The 24,498-nt window shown below is 40.2% G+C and overlaps 1 protein-coding gene across 2 annotated transcripts in view; it reads right to left on the bottom strand.

Annotated features, from left to right (window-relative positions):
• Nucleotides 1-2,113: 2,113 nt before the first annotated feature.
• RASGRF2 (Ras protein specific guanine nucleotide releasing factor 2) overlaps nt 2,114-24,498 on the bottom strand; it is a 249,645-nt gene continuing 227,260 nt past the window's right edge. For both annotated transcript variants that reach the window (XM_063083210.1, XM_063083216.1), the window contains exons 19-27: nt 23,143-23,255; nt 18,888-18,948; nt 18,446-18,549; nt 16,226-16,310; nt 14,882-15,079; nt 9,825-9,904; nt 8,360-8,477; nt 7,720-7,788; nt 2,114-2,206 (exon numbers count right to left, since the gene is read on the bottom strand). In XM_063083210.1, coding sequence (XP_062939280.1) covers nt 2,114-2,206; nt 7,720-7,788; nt 8,360-8,477; nt 9,825-9,904; nt 14,882-15,079; nt 16,226-16,310; nt 18,446-18,549; nt 18,888-18,948; nt 23,143-23,255 — 921 coding nt within the window. The remainder of the gene's footprint in view (nt 2,207-7,719; nt 7,789-8,359; nt 8,478-9,824; nt 9,905-14,881; nt 15,080-16,225; nt 16,311-18,445; nt 18,550-18,887; nt 18,949-23,142; nt 23,256-24,498) is intronic.

Raw genomic sequence — 24,498 nt, 5'->3', positions numbered from 1 at the left:
CAGAGTAGAATGCATCAACCTTTCCATGTATTGTTTTATGTGAAACTAGTATGCGTGTGGCCCTTTCATGGACTTGTCCTGGTGTTAGTTCATGTTCCAAGACTACGTTTTTGAGCTGAGAAAGCCAACCTTTATTTCACTTTTATTCTGCAAGACCTTGAGGTGTCTGGTGCAATTGACACATATTATTTTAAACTCTCTGTTTCCGAACACTGAGAAATAAATCACAAGTTACACATTGTTAGGATCCAAACAGCCCATGCTTCTCATCATGCATCAAGATGTGTCAACCTCTTATTTGAAACTAAAGAGAACAAACAAGCAGCTTTTTTAAAAAAAAAGAAAAATAAAGCATTCATAAGTAACCCTCCTTGGGTCAATGCTACACTGGTGGCTAATATGAGCTATTGAAAATATTTTTGGAATGGTCTTCAAATATTAGATTTTCTTTTATTTAGTCGATATTTCACAATATATTTATGTACAGAGATGGTCCTTATCGTGCAAAAAATATACATTCTCTACCTCTATGGTTCATTAACAATGCTAGCTCTACCACTGGGTCTTAAAAGCCAGCAAGTAGAATTTATTAGTCAGCTGTTAGCTCTACCAAAATAATTAAAGTGCAAAGAGAAAGGGAAAACAGCTAGACAGATCAATTTGTCATTGTCTAGCATCAATAAGCTTCATGCTTCTAAGAGAAAATGTCAGGTGAAATAGGCTCAGATAATAACAACTCTATTTTTTCTCTTCCTTCTTTTAAAGCAGCAGTCTCCCTGAGAAGAGAAGAGGGAGGTAAACAGTGAGATAGCCCTGTTTCTTCAACAACTGACAATCTTGGGAAAAGTAAGGTCACTTCCCCAGCCTAGGGTAGCAGGACCAACCCCTGCATTTGGTTTTCTAATATAAGAGCTGTTGGGTGGTTGGGCCCCTTTCCCATGCATTTACAGTATTCTCACTTAGAAATATCTCAACATCGTTTTTAAACAGAGATGGCTGGGATGGGGGGCAGTCAGTGCTATCTATCAACAGTATATCGATGTGTGGGTTTTAAAAAGAAAATCTCACTAAAAATTTTTTAAAAAAATACAACCAGTGTTCATAGTGAGCCTGAAAAAGGATTGTGTAAATCAAAATAAAGCCTTACGTGGGGGGGAAGAAAACAAGCAGAGCAAGGTGCAGATATGATTTTCAGGTGTACATTTTCACTTAGCATAAAAACCCATTATTCCCATAATACTTTGTGGCCTTCTGTCTTGTTCCACAGTTGTGTTGGTGAGGTGGGTGTGCACCTTTTTGCAAACTCTACAGCTGCCTCTCCAAGGGGGTTGGCTTCTTGGGACCACCAGTCTCAGGAGGAAGCCTCCCACCCCCACCCCAAGACGGCCACTGGCTGTAATTCTCTGAGGCACAGCCTCCTGTTTCTAATTGAGGAAATGTTCACATACGAATCCACTCGTCTTTCATTATGTCTTTCCTGTCCTGTTGCCTAAAGACTAGAAAGGCAGTTTCAGAACATACCATTCCTCAAATATAGATATTTATAATGCACTGAAAACCATGCACATGCTGTGGACTGAAATTGCTTATGTGTTGGCCCATCCCTGTAGGGGAAGCCTTGGTTTTTCTGTGAAGTTCGTAACAAAAGGAAATGTAATGGAAGCAGTTAAATCCTAGGAGAAAATTGATAAGTTTGCCTAGGCCAGTAAAGTGCCAGAGAAACATCACAGGTCTTTTCCATGGATCCTTGTCCCTGAGTTCTAACAGAACATGGGACAGAGTTTGAAATGTACCTTCTGACCTGCTTCATTAAAACGGCTACTAGCATCTCCCATCTTACATTCCTGATGTAAAACGTGCCATCAGCTTTACCAAATATCAATCTTTTCACCTTCCTGCCCCAGTCTGAAGCATCTGTCTTCGACCCAAACAGCTAGCTGGGTTTCACTCTGGCTAGAGACAGAACTCCAGTCTGGTTCCAACTTCGGTGGAGAAAGAAGACTGGCTTCGTCTCCCCCCAGTCCTCGCTGCACAGTGTGAGGCATGGCATGCACAATTCTGTCTGGCCCCCTTTCCATGAAAATTCTGTGGACTCAGGGGCAAGGCCAGATCTTCAAGCAGGGAGTCGAGGTTCAATTTTTAGTGACAGCTCATACAGTGTATCTTCATCTATGATGAGGGCTTTGTCAAGCAAGTACTGTGTGACCTGGAAAAAAGAGGAAATCTCAGCTTTTACTTCTTTCAGAACACCAGTACATACATTTCATGAATGAAATCTGACATAATTCAACATTATCTCTTAAACATTTAAAATTTTTATGTAACTAAGAAAAAATCATGAATATATTCTTACTGTTAAAAAAAAATCAAACATCTTCAGTCCTTTCCAAACCCCCAATCCCAGTTACCTCTCTTGAGGCTCCACTGTTACTGTGTGATCTGTACTCTGCCAGATACTGTACTATGCTTCATAGACATTATATGTACTTACAGAAGCCAATTTTCTCTTATAATCATAAGTGGTATCATATTGTACATTTTATTCTGCTTTCATCTCTTAATTATGTTATGGAGAGTTTCCCACGTCCGTACACAGAGCTCTAACTGCTGTATGGTATTAATAGTGCAATATAACAGATTTTGTTTATCGACTTATTTATTTTTAATTGAGATGTACTGGTTGTATATATTTATGTGGTACAGAATTATATTCTAATACATATATACGCAATATGTGATGATCAAATCAGAGTAGTTGGCAAATTTATCATCACAAAAATTTATTGTTTCTTTCTGATGAGAACATTTGAGCTCCTCTCTTCTAACCATTTGAGAACATATAAGAAATTATTGTTAATTATAGATGCCTAGTACTATACACCACTAGAACTTATTTTTCTAATCTAGCTGTAATTCTGTATCCATTAGCCAACCTATCACTATCCTCCCTTCTCAGCCTCCAGTAATCACAATTTTACTCTCTACTTCTAAAGTTCAACTTTTTTTTTTTTTTTTTAGTTCCCACATATGGGTAAGAACATGTGTTATTTATCTTTCTGTGTCTGACTTATCTCACTTAACAGCATGTCTTCCAGGCTCATCCATGTTGCTGCAAATCACAGATTTCATTCCTTTTAATGGCTGAGCAGTATTCCATTGTGTACATATACCACTTTTTCTTTTTCCATTCATCTGTTGATGGACACCTATGTTGGTTCCATCTCTTTGCTATTTTGTGCAGTGCTGCAATAAACATGGGGGTGCAGATATCTCTTCAATAGCAGATTTTATTTAATGACCTCATATTGATGGATGTTTAGTTGCTGTCATTATTTCACTATTACACAAAGTTACAGTGTGATCCTTGTTAGCATGCTTTCTCATGCTCAGGTGTGAATGTTCTGCTAGGGTAGATGCCAGAAATGAAATAAGAGGAAATGACACTAGAAATGAAAATATTGGGCCATGGGTATTTTCATGAAAATATTTATTTTTATTGAGATATAATGTACTTAAGTGAAAAGCATTGTTTGATCAATTTTGATGAATATACATACCCATGTAACCTACTTATATATCATGATCTAGAACAATGCTGTCACCCCAGAAAGTTCCCTCATGCACCTTCCTAGTCAATCTGCTCCCAGAAGCAACTGCTGCTCTGATTTCTATAGCCACACATTGGTCTTGTCTACTCTGGAACGTCACATCAATGGAATCATACAGTATGTACTCTTTTACGTCAGGTGTCTTTCACTCAGAATACAGTTCGAGCTTCTCCCACGCCGTGGCATGTATCGGCAGTTTGGTACCTTTCTCTGCTGAGTGGTAGTCCATTGTGATGATACACCACAACTTGTTTATCTGTTCACCTATACATGGACTCTTGAGCTCTTTCCAGTCATTGGCTATTGTTGAGAAATGTTATAAACATTTTATACAAGGCTTTTCATGGGGACGTTTTCATTTCCCTCTTGGATAAATACCTAAGAGAGAAGTTGCTGGGATATAAAATAGGTGAATATTTAACTTTTAAAGAAACCTCCAAAAGGCACAGTTTTCCAAAGTGGTTGTACCATTTTATTCTCATTAACAATGTTTAAGAGTTCCAATTGCTCAGCATATGAATTTTTAATTTAAAAGACGTAAAATGACCTCCCAAACTGCTGAACCTATAGTACATGAGAGTAACCATTTTCCAGTGACAAAAAATCAGTCTTTTAAATGTTTGTCAATCTGACAGGAGAAAATGATGTCTCATTATAATTTGTATTTTTTTCTTTTTACTAGTGAAGTTGAGCATTTTTCAAATATTTATTGGTCATTTTTGTTTCTTCTGTGAATTAACTGTTCACAGCTTTGTCGGTTTTTCTATTGAGTTGTTTATGCTTTTCTTATAGGTTTATAGGATGCTTTCACTCTGTCTCTTTGTTTTACATATTGCAAATATTATCTCCTAGTATACTGCTTGCATTTTAACTTGAAATAATCGCCCTTTATCATATAGAAGTTTCTAACTTTTACGTAGCAAACTTTATCAAATTTGTCTTTTACAACATTTGCATTCTGTGCTTAAGAAGGTCTTTCAAATCCAAAAGTCGTGAATATTTTTTCCTGTATCTTACTCAAATAATGTAAATATTTCTTTTTATATTTAGGTAAAGAACTCATCTGGGATTTATGTTTGCAAATGGTATATGATGAAGAGCCAAAATTCTTATTCCATTTACAGAATGGTCAGTGTCTTTCTGGCACTTTATTTAAGTGCTTCTTTTATCCCATATTAGGTTTTCATACAGACACAATCTGTATCTGAACTTTATTCTGCTCCATTGAATTTGTGTTTCTGTGCCAATATAGTCCTGTTTCATTTACTCTAGCTTTAGGATATGTGTTCATATCTGTAGGGAAAGTTCTCCTTTACTATTGTTATTTTTCAAAAAGTTCTTGTCTGTTTTTTGCCAATCTAGTTTTCTTTATGAGTTTCAGGAAAAGTTTGTCAAATTCTATGACGAACCTTGTTGACATTTTGATTAGGATTTCAATGAATTTATAGATTAATTTGAGGATAATGGACATTTTTACAACAGCAAGTCTTCTGATTCATGAATGTGATATATAGTTCTATGTTTGCACTAAAATACGTAAAGAATTACATATTTCGTGTCCCACTTAATCCTAGGTATTATAGATTTTGTTATTATTTTGAATGAGTTTTTTTAATATTACATTTCAATTGGTTATTACCTATGTGATGTTGGCTTTTATATGTCAAGTTGCTATCCTTTTTTCATAATTTATCAGTTTTTCTTTTGGATTTTTTAGGTTGCTGATCAAATCATCTGTGAATAATAGTATTTAATCATTACCTTTCCAATATTTATACCTGTCACTTCCTTTTACTGCTTCGTTGCCATGGCTAATTTTTCCAGCTCAACACCAAATGGCAGTAATGATGACAACCTCGTCTTTTTCCTGACTTGTATTAATTAATCCAGGAAACATTTGTTATCTACTGTTTTCCAGGAACTTGGTAAGATGCTGGGGCTATAATACACACAGCAGATATGGCTCTGACCCTTGTGGATGTTACTTATGCATATACAGATAATCACACAAATCAATGTAAAATTGCAACTCCAGCAGTGAGTGCTAGAAAGGAGAGGCACATAATGCAATAAAAGCCTAAAAGGGTGGAGTGGGGCTGGGAATTTTAGAGAGGGGGTTCCTAAGAAGGTGACACTTAAGCTGTATATGAGTAAACTAACTGCAGTGTGAAAGGAAGGGCCCTCCAGACAGAGGAACAACATAGGTAAAGGCGCTGTGGCAAACAGATATACGGCAAAGTCTAGACGCTATTAAAAGAGCATCTCCTTTTGTCAGAGTGGGAATTTACAGATAAGCAAATGTAAAGGGGCTAGAATGATCCATATAGTAATAGAAAAGAGTCGGAGGCTTCAGTATGAACTTGTGTTTAGCTTAATACAAATACAGATGGTTACAGATAGAAATATTCATAAATATATGTTTATATATTCGTTAGTATACACACATTTCTGTGTTTGTCAGCTGAGAGGGCCTAAAATAAATGAAACTTCTACAACGCGAGCACACCTAGAGACCATATCTTGGTTTCTAATCCCATTCTCCAGCAAAAGGAACTAAAGCTTTTGGGAGAAATACCCGATTCTAGGACTGGGGCCAGAAATATACAAGATGAGCCTGCAGCATCTTGCAATGGCAGAAAATAAGGAAGTCTTCAATAAAGAAAAGAAAAGAGAAAGAGAAAACCTCACACTGATGGGGGCATATCCAAGGAGTCAACTGAAAGAACACCCAGTGGCCAAACTTGCAACAATTTCGGCAACAAAATAAATAATTATTGAACTATAACCCAAAGTATAATATTCATTAGTCCATGCTGATATAAATGATTGAATAAATTAATAAATGGGGGAGAAGAAACAAGTCTCTTGTGCAGAATTCCAAGTAATTTTTGTGGATATTTTACTCTCAAGGGAAGGGAACATAGCTTTTCACTCCTTAGGTGTGGGCTGTGCACAGTGATTTCCTTCCAAAGAGCAGAGTACGGAAAAGGAGGAAAAAAGCATCATTTTACAGTGGAGAAAGCTTAGAAACACTGCCTCAGCTGGGTGATTAAGGTTAACATCAATGGTCATAAGTTATATTGATAATATGTACCCTGGAGATGATGTCATGGAAATAGCACCTTACCCCTGCGGTCTTCCTCCCAGTAACCCATAACCCCAGTCTAATGATGAGACTACATCAGACAAATTCTGACATTGGGCCATCCTACAAAATACCCGACCAGCAATCCTCAAAACTGTCAAGGACATCAAAAGTAAGGAAAGTCTAAGAAATTGCCACAACCAAGAGGAGCCCCAGGAGCCTTGACAGCTAAATGAAAGGTGGTGTCCTGAATGGGATCCAGAACAGAAAAAGGATGTTAGGTAACAACTAAGGAAACCTGAATAAACTATGATCTTCAGTTAATAAAAACGTATCAGTATTGGTTCATTAAATCTAACAAAGACACCATACTAATGAAAGATGCTGATAATCAGGAAAACTGGCTGTGAGGTATACGAGAATCTCCTGTACCATCTTGTTAATATTTCTGTAAAGCTAAAACTATTCTTTTAAAAAGTCTATTAAAAAATGAAGGAAAAAAAAAAAAAAAAGACCAGTTAGTGGCTGGGATGGAGAGAGGGGATGTATGATGTGAAGTAAATCTTAAGAAAGACTTCTTGGTCATATCAAGATGTTTTCTTTTTTAATCCTAAGAACAATGAGAAGCCAATAATGCAAGGGGGGAACATAATCCACTTTGTGCTTCAGAGAGCGTGAGCTGGCTGTGATTTGCAGAATGCATTTTGCATTCTACAGTGAATGCAAGTAGACCAGGGAGCGGATATTGGCAGCTTGGACCAGGCGTGGTGATGGTGGAGACAGGAGGAAGATGGGCAGATTCACAAGACATATAGGATGTAAACTCAATAGAACCTGATGAATTATTCTTTTTGTCTTCTTGCTTTTTTTCTTAATCAGATTTGACCAAAATTTTCTATTTTATTGGGTAGTTTTCTTTTTCATGAGCCAGCTGTAGGTATTATTGATCAATTCTATTGTTGTTTTCTAATTCATTAATTTCTGGGTTTTTTCTTTACTTATTCCTTCACAACTACACAATATTACCTTTGGCTGATGGTCTATTCGGTAGGAAGTCTGCTGGAACTGGCGTATCTCTCTGATAATGTGTGATATCTGGCAGAGAAAAAAACAACAACAAAAAGCAAAGCAAAGGTATTTTCCTGTATTGCAGCACATTCTTTGGGCCTCTTCCCAGAACAGTCAGTCCCTTTCTCCAGTGAGGTAGGTGGAGCCCTGCCCAATCATTCTCGGTGCCTCATGCTGTCTTGCCCTTCAAGGAGCCACAGGATATACCAACAGCAAGAGATACTGAATTCGTAATCAGGTTGGCACTGGGTGACCTCAGGTTTGGGGGAGAAAAACTCTGGGTGCTATTGCCCAGGGACTCCTTGCTTCTAACTTGGTGCTCAGAACTTGGTTGTCCAGCAAGAAGCCTTCAGCATCTATCAGTGGTCAGCCTTAGAAAGTCATCCTTGGAGCTTTATTCCCCATCCCCCCTGCCGAGGTTGCAAGCTGAAACGGCTGTGCTAAAGACCTCTTCAGTCAGCCAACATCAGGTATTAAACCCAATATCCACCCCCTTCTACCTCAAGAATAAAAAGAAAACTTTAATTTCCATTACTTAGCCTCTTCTCCATAAGCCATTAAAGTCATCGAACAGGCTGATTATAAAATTATCACCTACCATTCTCATTTTGGAAAAATTGACAAGGCCTTCCTCAGTAAAGTTTGGTGTTCCTTCTTCAATAAAAGCCAGGTCTGTCAAGTACATCCCAAGATAAGGGACTGCGGGGGGATTACAACTGCAAGACCAAGAGGCATTGTTCTCATACTCATTAATACAAATGTCTATTTCCCTCCCCACTTTAAACAGGAAGCAACTATGCTGCTTCAGTCCTAAAGAACAGAGTCTTAATGTTTCATTGTCAGATATGCAGTTTTAAACGTATTTCACAATAGACTATAATACAAAATAACCTTCCATGCTTTACTTTGTGTTTGAGACAATGGCATGTCCAAACAACAGGATGTCTTAGAGACAAATACAAAGTATTTGCTAGCAGTAATTGTGTACAGTTCTTGTAAATTGGCCACACTTCTTTGCAGAGTAGAACACACGTAGGAAAACCCCTACACCCTCACTTCATTAAGGTACAAACATTCAACCTTAAACAATGGAGTAAAAAAATCAACATGATTAGAGCTTTGCACTATAGTAAAACATGTTTTCTGTTTTAGTTAGTAATTAAATGTTTTAGAAGGTGTAGAGTTAATTAATAACATAACTGCACACTAATGAGACACTATTTTGTTTTGTTTTTGGAGGAGGGTGGTCTTCTCCAAGAGGCCTGAGGTGAAGAACTTGGGCTTTGGATGCAGAAAGAGCTGAGTTTGATTCCCACCTTGACCAGTGACTAAGTGACACTGGGCAAACTCTCTGAACTACAGTTTCCTCTTCTGTAAAATGGAGATAGAAAAGTCTTTCTCTAAGTTTGTTGTGAGGCTCAAATAAGACACATCAAGCCTTCCCATAGAGCCTGCCATTTATTAAATATTCAGTAAATAGTTCTTATACTATTATTGCTTTTGTAGTAGTTGTTGTTGTTGTTTCTTCATCTTCCTTCTTCTTTATCTTTCTTTCATTAATACCATCACAGGACTAATGCTTTTCCAGAATAAATCAAGTGCATGTGACAGATCATGAGAAAACCAATTGCAGGTGAATAGATTCTATGCTGTGTGTGTGTGTGTAGAGAATCATCCAGAAATAAAAGGCCACAAATAAATAACAATAATCAACAGGTGCTGGAATATTTAAATTTTAAAAAATCACAGAAATCATCGTGCTTTAATAAGGAAATACCAAATCAAGAAACTTTTTATGCTAAAAAATGGCCCGATTTGTTACGGTGATATTTTCTTCTTGTTTGGAATACTCTGCATAATATGAGTATATCCAGAAGACACCTACTGTATGCACAGTACTCCAAATGAAAAGAAAAACCAGAAAAATACCTAGGTGATGGAAGTTGTTTTCCATTTGTTTTTCTTTTCAAAGCAAAGTAGGAGGCAGGTCACTATTTGTATACTGCATGACATTTAAATATATTTCTGAATTATGAATAACTTAATCATTAGGAAAGACATACTTTTTAAGAGTTTCTCTGAGATTTTTAAATCTTCCTTCAGATGAAACAGTCTTCTGAAGTTTGTCCATTAAAGCTTTTGTCTAAAAAGAAAAGAAAAAGTATGTCATGAAGATATTACGGTTTAATAAGATAGTGAGTTGCCAAAAACTGCTCAGTTCTCTTCTACAGTGGCAGGTGCTGATAAAGGTCATCATATGAAATGATTCCCACAGTGTAGAGACAGGACATTATGTTTACATTTAATGTTTTTTTAAAAAGAAGGACATGTGGAGAAGAGAAAGTGCCTATGTCTATGCATGTAGTCAAAAATAGAGGGAAAATGTGCAGAAAAGAAAAACTGTAACGCACAGGAAACTTAGAAACATGAACCGAAAAGCACGTGTTGAATATAGAATTCTTAAAGGCAAGGGAGGTCATGTAAGGGAGTTTTTATGATGAATCTTTTTGAGTTTTAATCTCTAAACCATCAAAGCACATATTTAGTTGCTTTGGTATCGATTGAGCAGTATCCTGTACTCTAAATCCTTTCTTTTGTGATCATCTTCATCAATTTGTTTGAAAAGACTAACTGATATTTACTAAGAAATACCATTGATATGACATTGGCCTGGAGATTCTTCCATGGACCTGGGAGAACAGTAGGTTGGCCTTCAGGGTGATGAGCCGCTCCTGCTAAGACCCACCCCTGGCAGGTTGGCTGGACCCTGATGCTCCAGATCCTACTGGGAAAAGCACTTGGAGTGGCCAGATCGAGGCTCCTCAGACTATGCTGTCTCAGCCAGGAGAGGAGCTGCACAGCTTCGTGAGAACTCTCAGAACAGCTCAAAGGGCCTTCCCCATCCTGGTTTCTGAGGGCTCTGGGAGGCCTCTTGCCTGGCCCAGGGCTGGCCTAACCTTAAGACAGCTGCAGAAGTACAGTCTGTCCTGCAGCCACATCAACTCTGGTGGGTTCCAGAGTACAGATTCTACCAGGCCTCTGGAAATCTCCCAGACTGATCTCAGAACTGGAGATGGGACAGCTGTAAAGCACATGGCATTTCTAAAGGTATCTGAAGCAGGGGATATCTGCAACCAGGTCCTACCTGCTGTGACTGCAGTGAGGAGCACAGCCACAGAGATAGCCCCTCTATCAGTCCATCAGCCCATTCTAAGGCCACTGGGAGAGACCCATACATGTGATTGATATGGTATAGCCTATTCAGTGTCTCCAACAGGTATTATAAAGGTTAAAACAATAACTCAATATTAGTCTTATCAACCCTATTCCATGGTCAGTTCATTTATCTCTAAACCTGCATCTTCTCAAAAACAAAAATATCACTTAAGCCAAGTACAGAGAAGGCGTGGAAGCTTTAAGAATCCTCTGGTGCCAGCTTCAGAAGAAAAAAGAATCAGGGGAAGGAGAAGAAAAAAGAAGGCAGAAGAGTGACTTACTGACCCTGATGAGGTGTTACTACGTGTATGACAGTATAATATGCTCTTTGTGTCCAGTGCCCAATGGCTGAGGTCACCACTGCCTAAGGCGGAGGAGAAACCTAACACAACAAAGGTCAGTGTCCAGCTTCTGGATTCTGATATAGCTGTTTAAGGCCCATTTTGAAAACATATTCCAATACCCATTCATCATAAAAACCCTCAGGAAACTAGGAAAAGAGGGTAACTTCCTCAATTTTACAAAAATAATTTACAAAACACCTATAGCTAACACCATCTATAATGGTGAAAGACTGAACTTTCCCTCAAGTTCAAGAACAAAATAAGGATGTCTTTTCTTACCACTCTTATTCAACATAGTATTAGAAGTTCTAGCCAGAGCAATAGGGCAAGAAAAAAAAAAGGCATAAAAACTGGAAAGAGAGAAATGACTGCTCCTATTTATAAGTGACACAATTGTCTATATAGAAAATTCCAAGGAATCCACAGAAAAAGCTGTTAGTGCTAATAAGCAAGCCCCAAAAAGGTAAGAAATACAAGATCAACACACAAAAATCAGTCACATTCCCATATGCTATCAGTGAATATGTGGAAACCAAAATTAAAACTATGATAACATTTAAAATTCTTTCAAGGAAAATTAAATATTTAGGCATAAATCTAACAAAACATATACAGGACTTCTATGCTAAAATTGCAAAATGCTAATGAAAGAAATCAAAGAAAACCTAAATAAATGGAGAGAACTACTGTGTTTGTGGACTGGAGGACTCAACATAGTCAAGATTCAATTCTCCCCAAGTTGATTGTTTTATTGCAATTCCAATCAAAACCTCGGTGAGGTATTTTTAGACATAGACAAGTTTACTCTAAAATGCATACGGAAGGTTACAGTACCTAGCATAGCTAAAACAATTTGGAAAAAAAGAATAAAGTGGGAGGAATATATAAAGAATTTTCAAAACCCAACAGTAAAAAAAAAAAAAAACCCAAGCAATCCAATTTAAAAAATGAACCAAAGACATGATAGACATTTAACTGAAGAGTATATACAGATGGCAAATAAGGACATAAAAACATGTTTAACATAATAATCATTAAGAAAATGCAGATTTAGATCACAATGCACTATCAGAATGGCTGAACTAAAAGAGTGATGACACTAAATGCTGACAAGAATGTGAAGAAATTGTATCACTCACACATCACTAGTAGGAATGTAAAACAGTACAGTCTGGAAAAGAGTTTGGCAGTTTCTTACAAAACTAAACATGCAGTTAGCATATGACCCAGCAATTTCACTTGGGGGCATTTGTCCCAGAGAAATGAAAACTATGTTCACACAAAACCTATACATGAATTTTCATAGCAACTTTATTTGTAACAGCCAAAAACTGGAAACAACTCAAATGTCCTTCAAGGAATGAATGGTGAAATAAAATGGGTACATCCATACCATGGAGTAATACTCAGCAATAAAAAGTATTAAGTACTTTTAACTAAGTATTGATACATGTAACAATTTGCATGGAGCTCAAGGGAATTATACTGAGTACAAAAAAAAAAAACAACCTCAAAATGTCACATACCATATGATTCCATTTATATAATATTCTTGAATGACAAAATTATAGAGATGGGAAACTGATTAGTGGTTGCCAGAAGTTAGGGAGCTGTGGAGCGGGAAGGTGGCTGTGACTGTGAAGGAAGATCCTCACAGTAGAACGGCTCTGTAGCTTGAATGTAGTGGTGATCACACGAATCTACCCACACAGTAAAAGTGCAGAGAACTAAATACACACACACACACACACACACACACACACACACACACACACACACACACACACACACGAGGACAATGTTAAGCTGGTGAAATCTGAATAAGTTTGGTGGGTTGTACCAATGTTCATTTCCTGGTTGCGATATTGTCCATAGCTATGCTAGATGTTGCCATTAGAGGAAACCAGGTGTAAGGTGTAGGGAATCTCTGTATTATTTCTTACAATTGCATGTGGATCTATAATCATCTTAAAATAAAAAGTTTTTTTAAAAAATAAACAAAACAAAAAAACCCCCAATTAGTATTTATAAAAACTGTGGCTTTTATTTGCCAGGTCCAGGATTTGTTGACAGAAAAAAGACTTGGAGTTCTAAGGGGCCAAATTTGAGATTCTCAGAGCACTGCGTTTTTACTCAGGAATCAGGGGAGAAAAGGTGGGATAAAAGATACGACTTAGGCTTGGTTTCCTGTTACATGGAGAAGTTAAAGCCTCCCCTACAGTAGAGGGAATGGATTGGAGAAAGAATGAAGATAGAAAAGAGTGAGAAATAGAGTGTTTCTGAGAGGGGCTTAAATCCTCAGAGGGGGCAATAAAATTTGAAGAAATGTCAGCAGAATATATTTATGCTTTTCCTCATCTGGCCTGGAACCCTAGAGGTGGGCACCCTGCAGATGCCCCTCACCAACTTCGAGTGTTCACATCAAAGTAGGCATAGTGGTATGCAGGGGAGGGTTGGGCTGAGACTCGTGCCAATACTGGGACATGGAGGAGCTCTGGAAAATTGCCCTGAGGCCCTTTGAGAGAGCCAAGATAGTCATCTAGTAATGAAGAGTTTGCATGCCCAGCAGGGGGCACCAAGGGGCAGAGTCGCCTGTAGCAGAGGTAACACACACCCCAGTCTCAGAGGATCAGCAGAGCCAAGGAGAGCAGAAGGGGCGACGAGCTCAGTCAAGATCCCTGATGTGATCACCACACATTGTTCCTGGGCGGGTAAAGCCCATGGGGTGCACCAGGCATGGGTGATCACAGCTGCCTGCACCCAATGACCACCAGCAAAGGACTTTGGTAGGAGGTCAGCAGTGCAGACAGCCCCCAGGAGCCCAGAGGAAGCCAGTATCCACCAACACCCAGGGAGAAGGCCAGGGGGAGAATTGTGATTCAGTTTGAATCTTGAAATTATCTGAATGAAGATGACAGGAAGGGACAAGCTGAGTCCAATGGGAGAAAATTAAGAGAGTTGTATTTCTGCACATCTATGTTGTTATGCCAAAACTTTAAATCTATCTTTTTTTTTTTTTTTTTTTTTTGTCGTTTTTCGTGACAGGCACTTAGCCAGTGAGTGCACCGGTCATTCCTATATAGGATCCGAACCCGCGGCGGGAGCGTCGCCGCGCTCCCAGCGCTGCACTCTACCGAGTGCACCACGTAAATCTATCTTTAAATGACAAAGAAGGAGATGAACATTGAGACCCTTTGTCCCTGGCTTTTGATCCTAATGCATTTGTATCCTTACTCTGGGAGAGAAAGAATGGATCCATCGGACATGACTGTGTTCACTTGGAATCAGGTGCCCTTCCGAAATAATTTAGGAAACAACTCTTGACTGACAACCACATTGTTGGAGGTTGTCCTCCAAAATGTTTTAATGAATGTTTTAGAAATGTACATGAGTGGAGTCAATTAAGTGGTAAGAGCACGGTAATTATGCATGTTGGCACCTTTCTCTGGCAACTGAGATGTTCATTTCATTTAATGATTTCCTAATTAGTAATCATCTTGGCTCTTGTCTCCAAGCCTCTCCTCCTCTCAGCAGCAGGATGATCACACACTGAGGCTCACCTGCTTGGACACCTTGGCCCAGGTTTTCTTCAACCTGTAGATGGCACTTCTGTTTAAGGCCGAGGTGATCTCCAGCACGCCATTGTAGTTGTGCAGGCACCGGCAAATGTCTGCCACCGCCACCCACTTTTCGATCGCATTGGCACGGGAGCTGACATCAGTGTAATTCATTATCTGGGAGGCCACCAGGTTACTCATCTGAGACAATCAGAAAGCCCAGAACAGCTAAGGGTCAAAGCAATGCATTTAGGCAAAACACCTGAAATACCTGCAGACGTGTCAGGAAAGCAGGGTCGTGTAACACGGAGATCATATTCCACATTTAGATACCAACTTTCTAAAGAGACTAATGTCTGTAATAATAACAACAACAAACTAAAAAAACCTCCAATTTGAGTGTCTGTTATATCCCAAGGGTAGGCACAGCACAGGTAACAGAGGTTTCTTTTCCATAGCAGGGGCTCTGCCTCTCAGAGAGTGGCCTAGGTAGGTCACGTGACCTGTCCTTCAGGCAGCAGCGGCTGAAAGCTCATTACATGATGGGGTTCACTCAGCATGTATGTACTGTGAGTATACTCTGTGCAAAGCACTGTCCTGGGAATCTATACTGTTGTTTTTGTATTTTGATTCTGGATGACTTAATTTACCAGTGGAGTTCCTGGTAGTTTTTAAAAATACCATCATTATTCCTTTTACTGTAGTTTAATGGAACTGGAAAGGGAGCCTTCCCTTTGTCTGGATAGGCCTGAAGACACTTTCACATCTGTTGCTTGTTCTACCACAGGACTAAGACCACTTAAACAGAACCAATGAAGGGTTGGTGGGATAAAAGCAACTCCTAATCTTACTGATGGAGGAAAGTAGAGCTGGGAGATGGACTGACAGCAGCCACCACTGCACAGATCCACAGCAACAATGTCCCTCCCAACCCTGGAGTGTAACTCGGGCTAAATGTTCATCAATGACGAAGAAAGGTTGGACCAAGCCAACCTCCCCATCCCCACCACCAGGGGCTGGTGAAACACATACTGCTCATGCTGTGAGCCAACTTATGACCATGACGTAATGATGATTGTCATGAGAATAACAGCAGCAACCTACACATTATTGAGCACTGACCAGACCTGGGCACCATCAAAGGTGAATCTCTTATGTCAGGAAGTTAACTAGGAATTATTACTTTACTGTGAGCTCTCAGAGGAGATGTAAGCTGGTCTTTAATATTCTATCAGTTCTGTTTAAAAAGTAGATGGCAGAGTTGCTTTATTTTAGAGAAGGAGTCTTAAAACCCCATTATTCATTTTCCTGTAATGTGCCCAAAGTTTTATTTTTATGTTTACTCACATCATTAAAGTGTTGGCTGGTTTTCATAATGTAAGGTGTTCTTTCATTTTTGTCCAGCTTCATCCACCCCTGCCCAAGAAATTCTCTGAAAGTTCAAAACAAAACAAAACCAATTAAGTTTTTTAAAAATGATGGCTATGATCCTGAATACCTATCATGAGTGTTAGATACCTTAAATTGGACATTGCCTAGAATGTTACCTGACACCTGCTGTTTTTGACCATCTCAAATGAATTTTTGCTCAACTCTAGCATCTCACCACTCAATGCCACAAAGAAAAAGATTTTTTAGTTTCCACCTTTCTCTTATAAATGTTTGGAACTTTGTCCTATTAAGATCATATAAAGGATTTTCTGAAGACGGAAAACAACAAAACATAAGAAAAATAAAGAGGTTAAGTACTAACTCAGAAACCAAGACTATTTTCCCAGGATTAGCTTTCAAAAATATTAAGCCTTAGCAGAGTATCCACAAAATCCATCACTATCAAAAATGTTACTCAACAACAGACTTTGTTCCTCCACTTTGATCTGACGTTCTCTTGGAGAACGTAGATTCCAGGGGCGGGAAATGTTTTGTTCTCCCCAGAGCTCAGAACAGTGCACACAGTAAGGGCTGGATAAATGCATCTTGTTTCCACTTTCACAGCACGTCCACCGACGGGGCAGGAAAGTGGTGTGGGAGCGGCCTGTCTTCCCAACAGCATCCCTGCTCATTCACTTCATTCATGAGCAGGTCACTAGACCACAGCAAGCAAGGGACAATTGTGATGGAGCACGTGGGAATGATTTTGTATAGGCATTTTTAGAAAATCTTAAAATGAGATTACTGTGACAACTTCTTAATACAGAAACGTTGCCTGAGTCCTTGTACAGGGCTCTCAGTCCCTTGCTGTTGTTGGCCCTGCAGTGTGGGACAAAGGTGCACCAATTCCAGAGGTGGAAGTAAGTGGCAGATGTTCACAGAGGGACAGGATGGAGAGGCGGGGAGGGTCCCAGGAAGAGACCACACCACGGGCAGCCACGAAGGTTCTGGCTTTCCTCCTTCTCTTCCCCCACAGAGGTCACAATCCCCATGCTAACCGTGCTGCGGGGTAGGGCGAACGTGATGGGGCAGCTGCGGAAATGGGCAGGAAGAGACACTGAGGTTCCTAAGTCAAGTCTTCAGATAGTCACTGGGTTCATGTGAATGGACAGTGGGCCACATTCTTTTTTATTTTTTAATTTTTTTTCATGTTCATGTATATATCTATGAATGCTGGAAGATGGAGAGGGAAAGAAGATAAAATGCGTAAAAGAATAGTCTGCAGGGTATCCTCTGGCCCTGTCCCTCAGGTGTCTACGACATAGCTGCAGCTCTGACCCCTTAACCCATCCACTCTATCCATGCCCTGACCCTCCCTCATCGCAGGTGCCCCCTACTCTACATAAGACATGGATCACATTCCTATCTCTTGCCCAGCCCTCCCATTACCTTCAACTTAGTTTCTGGTTCACAGACGATGTGTGCCAACAGTCGCCTTTGTCCAAACAAAGGCCTTGTTTGTGGAGCTGCTGAGTACAACAGCTGAAAGATGGCTCAAAGAGCCTCCCCTTATCTACACTGAGGAAATTAAAAGGCTGTGTAATGAATGCATGGTCACAAAGCTCAGCAATACTGTGGATCTACGGAAGTGGATGAAGGATCATAGCAGAATTTACTGCATTTACCTTAGATCAGTGACTCTCAAAGTGTAGTCTTGGACCACCCAGAATCATCAGGGGTTCTCACTAAAGATACAGTTTCCTGGACCTCAACCAAACCTACTAGAATCAGAATTTATGGGTGGGGGGGTATCTACAAATGTACATTTTTAACAGGATTCCCAAATGATTTTAGGCACACTGATGTTTGAGAACCACTATTGTAGCTGTACCAAGGTCTCTATAATTCAAGAATAGGAAAGTACAAAGAAATTCACATTCTGTCATAACCGTAGTATGTAAAGAAACACAAGAGTGACCATCTTGAGAGTCCCCAAATTAATTTTTCCAACACAGGCTGGAACCAAGAGACATTCAAGTGGTGTCAAGTCACTTTAAGAGTAAGACTCACAGCTGTGCACACGCGCACATGTACACACACACACACACACACACACACACACATCTGCCACGGGGATAACACTGGCGTCAAGCCAGCCATGGAAGCCGGGCCCTGCCACTGTGGGGTGGCACTCACTCATAGGGAATGCTTCTGAAAATGATGTGGTCCAGGAGGGTGATCTGCTCAGCCAGCTCCATGGCTGACAAGGTCTCAAAGCACTCAGCCTTCAGACAGTCAGTCTGCAAGAGATAAAGGAGGGAAATGAAACATCTGCAGGAGCAAGGCGCCCGCCACCTCACTGCAGCTCAGTGAAGCAGCAGCTGCACCTGCGGACTGTAAAGACCATCACTAGATTCCAGCTAGGAAGGAAAGTGGTGGAAAGCTCAGAACTGTGGATGCCAACATTAATACCACAGACCAATTAATTGCTAGATCCTAAGCCCAGTGTGGTTCATCTCCCAGCGCTTCATAGATAGAACACATGGCCAGCACTCCATCATTAGCTATAAGTATTCTGCTTGCCTTTGAGAGGTAGTTTGCACATAATTGTGCTGGATAAAACTGTGGTGGAACTTACCATTTGAATTATATCCTCTAATTTTAGGTGGATGTCGTCTTGATCATCTTGGGAAAGGGCCCTAAAAAAAAAAATCAAAATATCCTCCATGAAAAAAAAAAAAAATTAGACATGCTAGGAATGAGACGACAAAATGCTGTTGGGTTTTTCCTGGGTGGGAAGTCTGAGGGTTCAGGTCTATGAGGCTGTTCGATAGCCGAAACAGAAAACCACATGCTAAAGGCACAAGAGAATCATCAAGAGAGCTGATTTAGAATGAGGAGCCAACTTGTTACAGACAAGGTTGTTAATAAAACAACCACTGTCAAAATGAACCTGAGGGTGAGTTGGGTGTGCTCTGAGTTGCTGATCCTGTTTGATCTGCAGTGAGAACTGGGGAGTCCTCTGTGGCTATCAGTGACTTACACTCATAGACCCAGGTGCCTCGGCCACGCTCCTCTAGCCCTGACCTAATTTAGGGTGAACTCTTCCTACTAAGCAATCACCCATGCAGAAAATAATTTGAAAGGTAAACTACACTTTTAGAATTACATAATACGTTCCAAAGGTAAACAAATATTTTTGGGGGCTGGCTGGTTAGCTCAGTTGGTTAGAGCACAGCCTTATAACACCATGGTCATGGGTTCAGATCCCCATACCAGCCAGCCTGCCCCGCCAATTTTTTCAGAATGATTTACTGCCAATCTGCTTATATGATTCCAAGAGGTAAGTAAACTAGGAAAGAAAAACCTCCAAGACTAACTCATATTATTTTGCTTTAATGGAATTGGGTTACATTGAATATTGTTGTAAGTCATGACTGGATGAGGTCTAGAAAGCTGATGTAGAGGCAAGAGGTGTGGAGCTGGCCCGGCCCACGCTTATGTAGACTAGAAGCTCAGGGAGCTCCTACGTGTGAGATCAATTCTTCCCCCTCTCCTTTTCTCAAACTCTTTTGGTTCTGTATCCCACATGGTGTTATTCAGCTCTCAATAAATTTTTTTTATATAAATGATGAATGAATGAATACATAAGTTAATTAATACCTAGGATACTGGTTTCAGGGTGGGAGGATATTTTATCTCCAACAGAAGTTCAGGGTCCAAGAGAATTATCTGAGTAGGTATCCAATTATATAACTTGCCATCTGGGCCAAGCATTTAAGTTTTCCAAAATGAAGGCACAGGCACATATTAAAAGTGTTAAAATATTTAAACAATCTCAAACCATGTAGCCTGTCTGCTGGAGGAAGCTAGTTTTAAAAGAAATAATGATGCGATGTTCTGTTGTATTCTGAGTTGATTAAAACAACAACCATGACCTTCAAAAATACAGTCAACACAGATGGTTTACTGTATGCCCACTATGTGCCAGGCATGAGCTAAGCACTTGACATACACTATCTCCCGTTTCATAAAAAATCCCTTTTAACTAGGCATTATTATCTCCATTTTACAGACGAGGAGACAAAAGCACCAAGATGTTGACTAATTTGCCCAGGGTCCAGTCCAGCTGTGCCCATCCTGTTCCTCTATATGTCCCTTAAGTGGGCTTACAGAAGGCACTTCTGCAAGGGTCCTGCACAGAGCACACAGTCAGTGAGGGCCGACTCCCCGCCCTCTGTCTTCCTCCCCTCTTTCAAAAGCTCTCACTGTTTCCTGGTAAGCGGGCCCTTCTGCATTATACTAAGGCATTCCTCTTGCCGGCAATGGGCCATACCACTTGTGAGCAGAAGAAAGTCATCATATGCTAAAGTGCAGATAAAGATATGGATGAGGAAAAATAAGTTAAACATGACTCTTTCTCCAAAGACTATTAAATCACACTTAAGTGTTACACATAGGGATAAAAGCGACTCCTTCCCAAAGAGTACATCATTTTTTCCACTGTAGTCTAGGTTCCTGGAGAGAGATCTGTGGCTCCATATCTATGTATACTGGTGGGAAATATCTTTTCTTTTTAATGAGGCTGAGCCATAACCTTCCCTTGGAAAGAAATGGTCAAGGAGTTAGCTGGCTCCCACCAAATGTTCCTCTTGTTAATGATCGTATCCTAATAATCCAAGATGCACTCTGGTTTCATTAAATTATCTAACATTTTCTATCTTCTTACTGAAGCTGCTTTGAGGTTTGGGGATGACCTTTTCATGACCTGAGCCCATCACAGTTGACCATCCAAGAAGTTAATCATTTTCTTTTCATTTTGTGGCATGTTAGATGTCTACAAAAATCTCTACACAGAATACAGCTGGTTAGACAACTTTGGGGGGGTGGCATTTTAGAAATATAAAAACCTTATTTTTTATTTTTTTGCAGCTGGCTGATATGAGGATTTGAACCCTGGACCTTCAGGTTATCAGCACCATGCTCTCCCAAGTGAACTAACTAGCCAGCCCAGGAAATATAAAAATCTTGAGCAGAGGTTTTTATTCACAAACAGGCAACAAACTACCTATGGCAATTAAGTGTATTCATCATTAAGTAACCCCTGTGAGACTGTGAGTTGGGGGTGGCTCGTCACAGAGAGCTTTTGCTTTACTTTACTCATGTAATATATGTTTAAATACGTGTTTATGTTCACGTCTTACTGCTGTGTGACTGGGATGCTTATAAATCTGGAATGTCAGGGATACATTCAACTACTATATCATATGCTCTTCTCTCTCACAATCATAACCTGTGTTCACTGGGAGGTATGTACAGAAGTGTTCCCCTTCAGATGTGGAGGCTTCTAAACCTCTGGTTCAGTCCCCACAGAAGAAAGATTTGCTTCTAGTCTTGTGACTACCTTTGGGCTTTGATGAACACTCAGGATCCCGGGTCTTCCCCCGACCCCCACATTGGTCAGCAGTATAATCAGTTTAGTGATTGTGCATTTACAATGAAATGCCAAATAAACTTAAAAGGAAATGAGATTATTCAAGTTCTATGAATGGAAAATTTCTCCTTCAATTATAGAAATAATGGTAGTCTAAAACCTGACCTGGGACTGTAGACATCCATCTTTGTGTAGACAGGTGATTAGGAGCCCACTCTACTCCAGTATGACCTTGTCTCAACTGATCACATCCGCAATGGCCTTCTTTCAAAATAAAGTCACATTTTGAGGTCCTGGAGGTTAGCATTTCAACATATGTTTTTGGAAGAGACACCATTCAACCCATAACAGCCCATAAACAAAGAATGGTCTGACTATGGGATATTCAGCTAGCGGGGGCTAAGAAGGACTTAAGGGCCAGTTGCTAAAATATCACAAATCCAAATCTGGCATTGCTACATCAGGGAGGAACTTCCAAAAACAGTGGAGTGAGCTAAAATGGACTCCTATCCACGCAATAGCATCCTGGATAACATGTAACAAACAAACAACGTAGCCAAGCTTGGAAGAAAGAAAGGTTGTAAATAAAAAAACACTGGAAGTTGGAACGGTAAAGGAGTAGCAGGCCCTAGCACAGAGATGCTGGGCATCCCACCCCCAAGTAGGGCCAGAAGAGCAAGCCATGAGTGAGCTGGCGAGCTGTAGCTGAAATGTCTACACAAAGCCAGTGATGGCTGCCCTCCTCATGTAGAGTGGACTAGAAAAAACTCTACCCACCAGTTCAAGAAGCTATAAGAAAGCTTGGTGCCTGCTTGGATGCTGGGTGTAATAACTATGGACACAAACAAGTCTCTGGTAGGATACCCAAAGTTCAAGCCTCTATCGCATAGAAGTGTGGGGTCAACTTTCTACAACCCCATACAATAATACAAGCTACATGATATGGAAATCTTAAGCCAAGGAGTTGATAGAAAAATTGGTCCAGTTACAAAGAAAATGCACAACTACTCTGTGTGGCACATCCACAATCCAGGTGCACAGGACTCCCACAGAAACACTCACACCCTGCTCACAAATGTGAGCTTACAACAGACATTTAGAACCCTCATGAGGAACAAAAATCTCTCTGCAATGCCTGCTGGGCTCGCAGGAGAGGATCCTAAAGGCTGTCTCCTTTTAATTTCTGGTTCTATGGTAAACCACCATCTGCCCACACAAATAGGAGCAACTGCACTCCACAGGAGTTATACCGCCCAGTCCAAAGACTTCCTGAAGCAGCAGACCCCAAATTGCCCCCAGGAAAGAAAAGATGATAGATAACAGATTATCAGTGAGACCTCAATCTCTGCTGACCCCAGGATTCTAAGACTGAGCCTTCTGGTTTGATAGGATCTTATTTTCTGTGAACACAGCACAAATCAACCACGGCAATCCAATTGGCACCCGCAGCTGCCTTTACCTCAGGATATTGGCTGTGGCTTTCCTTTCCTGGGGAAGAAGGTCTGGGTCTCGCAAAACTTCTTCTAGCAAATTTAGGACGTTCATCTTTAGTTCATTGTTGAGTTCAAAATCCTAAAAAGTAAAATGAATTTTTTTAAAATTTTAATTTTGAAGGTTTTAGATCTGTGACATGTGACACCACTCCTCATGATAAATTCTCCAGAAGCGAGGTATGAAAAATTAAAATGTATGGACCCTAGAGCTCCTCCCCATCCCCAGAGATCCTGATTTAATTGGTTTGGGTTGGGGTTCCGCCCTTGGTATTTCTGACAGGCTCCCCTGCAGCCAGGGCTGAGAAATGCTGCTTTTGGGACAGCAACTGGGCAGGGTCCCTAGCAGAGCTTACAAGGCCTGGCCAATCCACCAGCCTCTTCTCTGGCACTGCCTGACTCCCCAGGGCCTCCAACAAATGCCTACCCACACCTACAACACATGCACACTCACACGCACTCACTCACACTGTCCTAGACTTAACAAATGTCTTCGGTTCCTCAAAGAGATATGTGCTGGGCCGGCCCCGTGGTGCACTTGGGAGCCGCGGGTTCGGATCCTATATAGGAATGGCTGGTGCGCTCACTGGCTGAGCGCGGTGTGTGCGACACCAAGCCAAGGGTTGCGATCCCCTTACCGGTCACCAAAAGACAAAAAAAAAAAAAAAAAAAAGAGATGTATCCCTTAGGCTGGAACACTGTGACTCCTCCCCATGTTTATTTCTGTTCATCTTTCAGGTCTAGGAGGTGATACACATTCTCTCTGGAGTCTTCCTTAATCGACCCAGTGGGTTGGGGAGATTTTCCTTTGTGCTCCCATGGAACACATAATTCACTGTTATCACAACTCACCGTACAAGAGGTCTTCAAAAAGTTTATGGAAAGATTCATATTATTTCTTAATTCCGTTTTTGGAATACAGAAACTTTTTGAAGTACCCTTGTATTGTATCATAAGGGCCAATTTAACTCCTTGGTTTTCCATTGGACCATGAATAAAATCAGTAACTGGGATATAGCAGTAACTAAAAAAAAAAAAATTGTTGCAAGAACAAAATCTGTCATTTGGGCAGTAACTTGAAGGAAGATATGCTAAGGCTATGAAAATCTTTATCTATATAAGTATAGATATGCTAAGAGCTACAGAATAAATACTACTTACAAATTGATGGGGCCAGGTCGAAAGAACACAGGAGTGAGAATGAAGGGGCACCCATCGGGCAAAGTTGGGGCAATATGAGCATCACAACGAATCATGAGAGTAATGAGCAATAAAACAATTGAATAAAAAGAATCTGCAAGTCCTTTCCAATGCTCACAAGGACA

Source organism: Cynocephalus volans, chromosome 2 (assembly GCF_027409185.1).
Source record: "Cynocephalus volans isolate mCynVol1 chromosome 2, mCynVol1.pri, whole genome shotgun sequence".
Lineage (NCBI taxonomy): Eukaryota > Metazoa > Chordata > Mammalia > Dermoptera > Cynocephalidae > Cynocephalus > Cynocephalus volans.
This window is presented reverse-complemented; position numbering and strand designations above follow the sequence as displayed.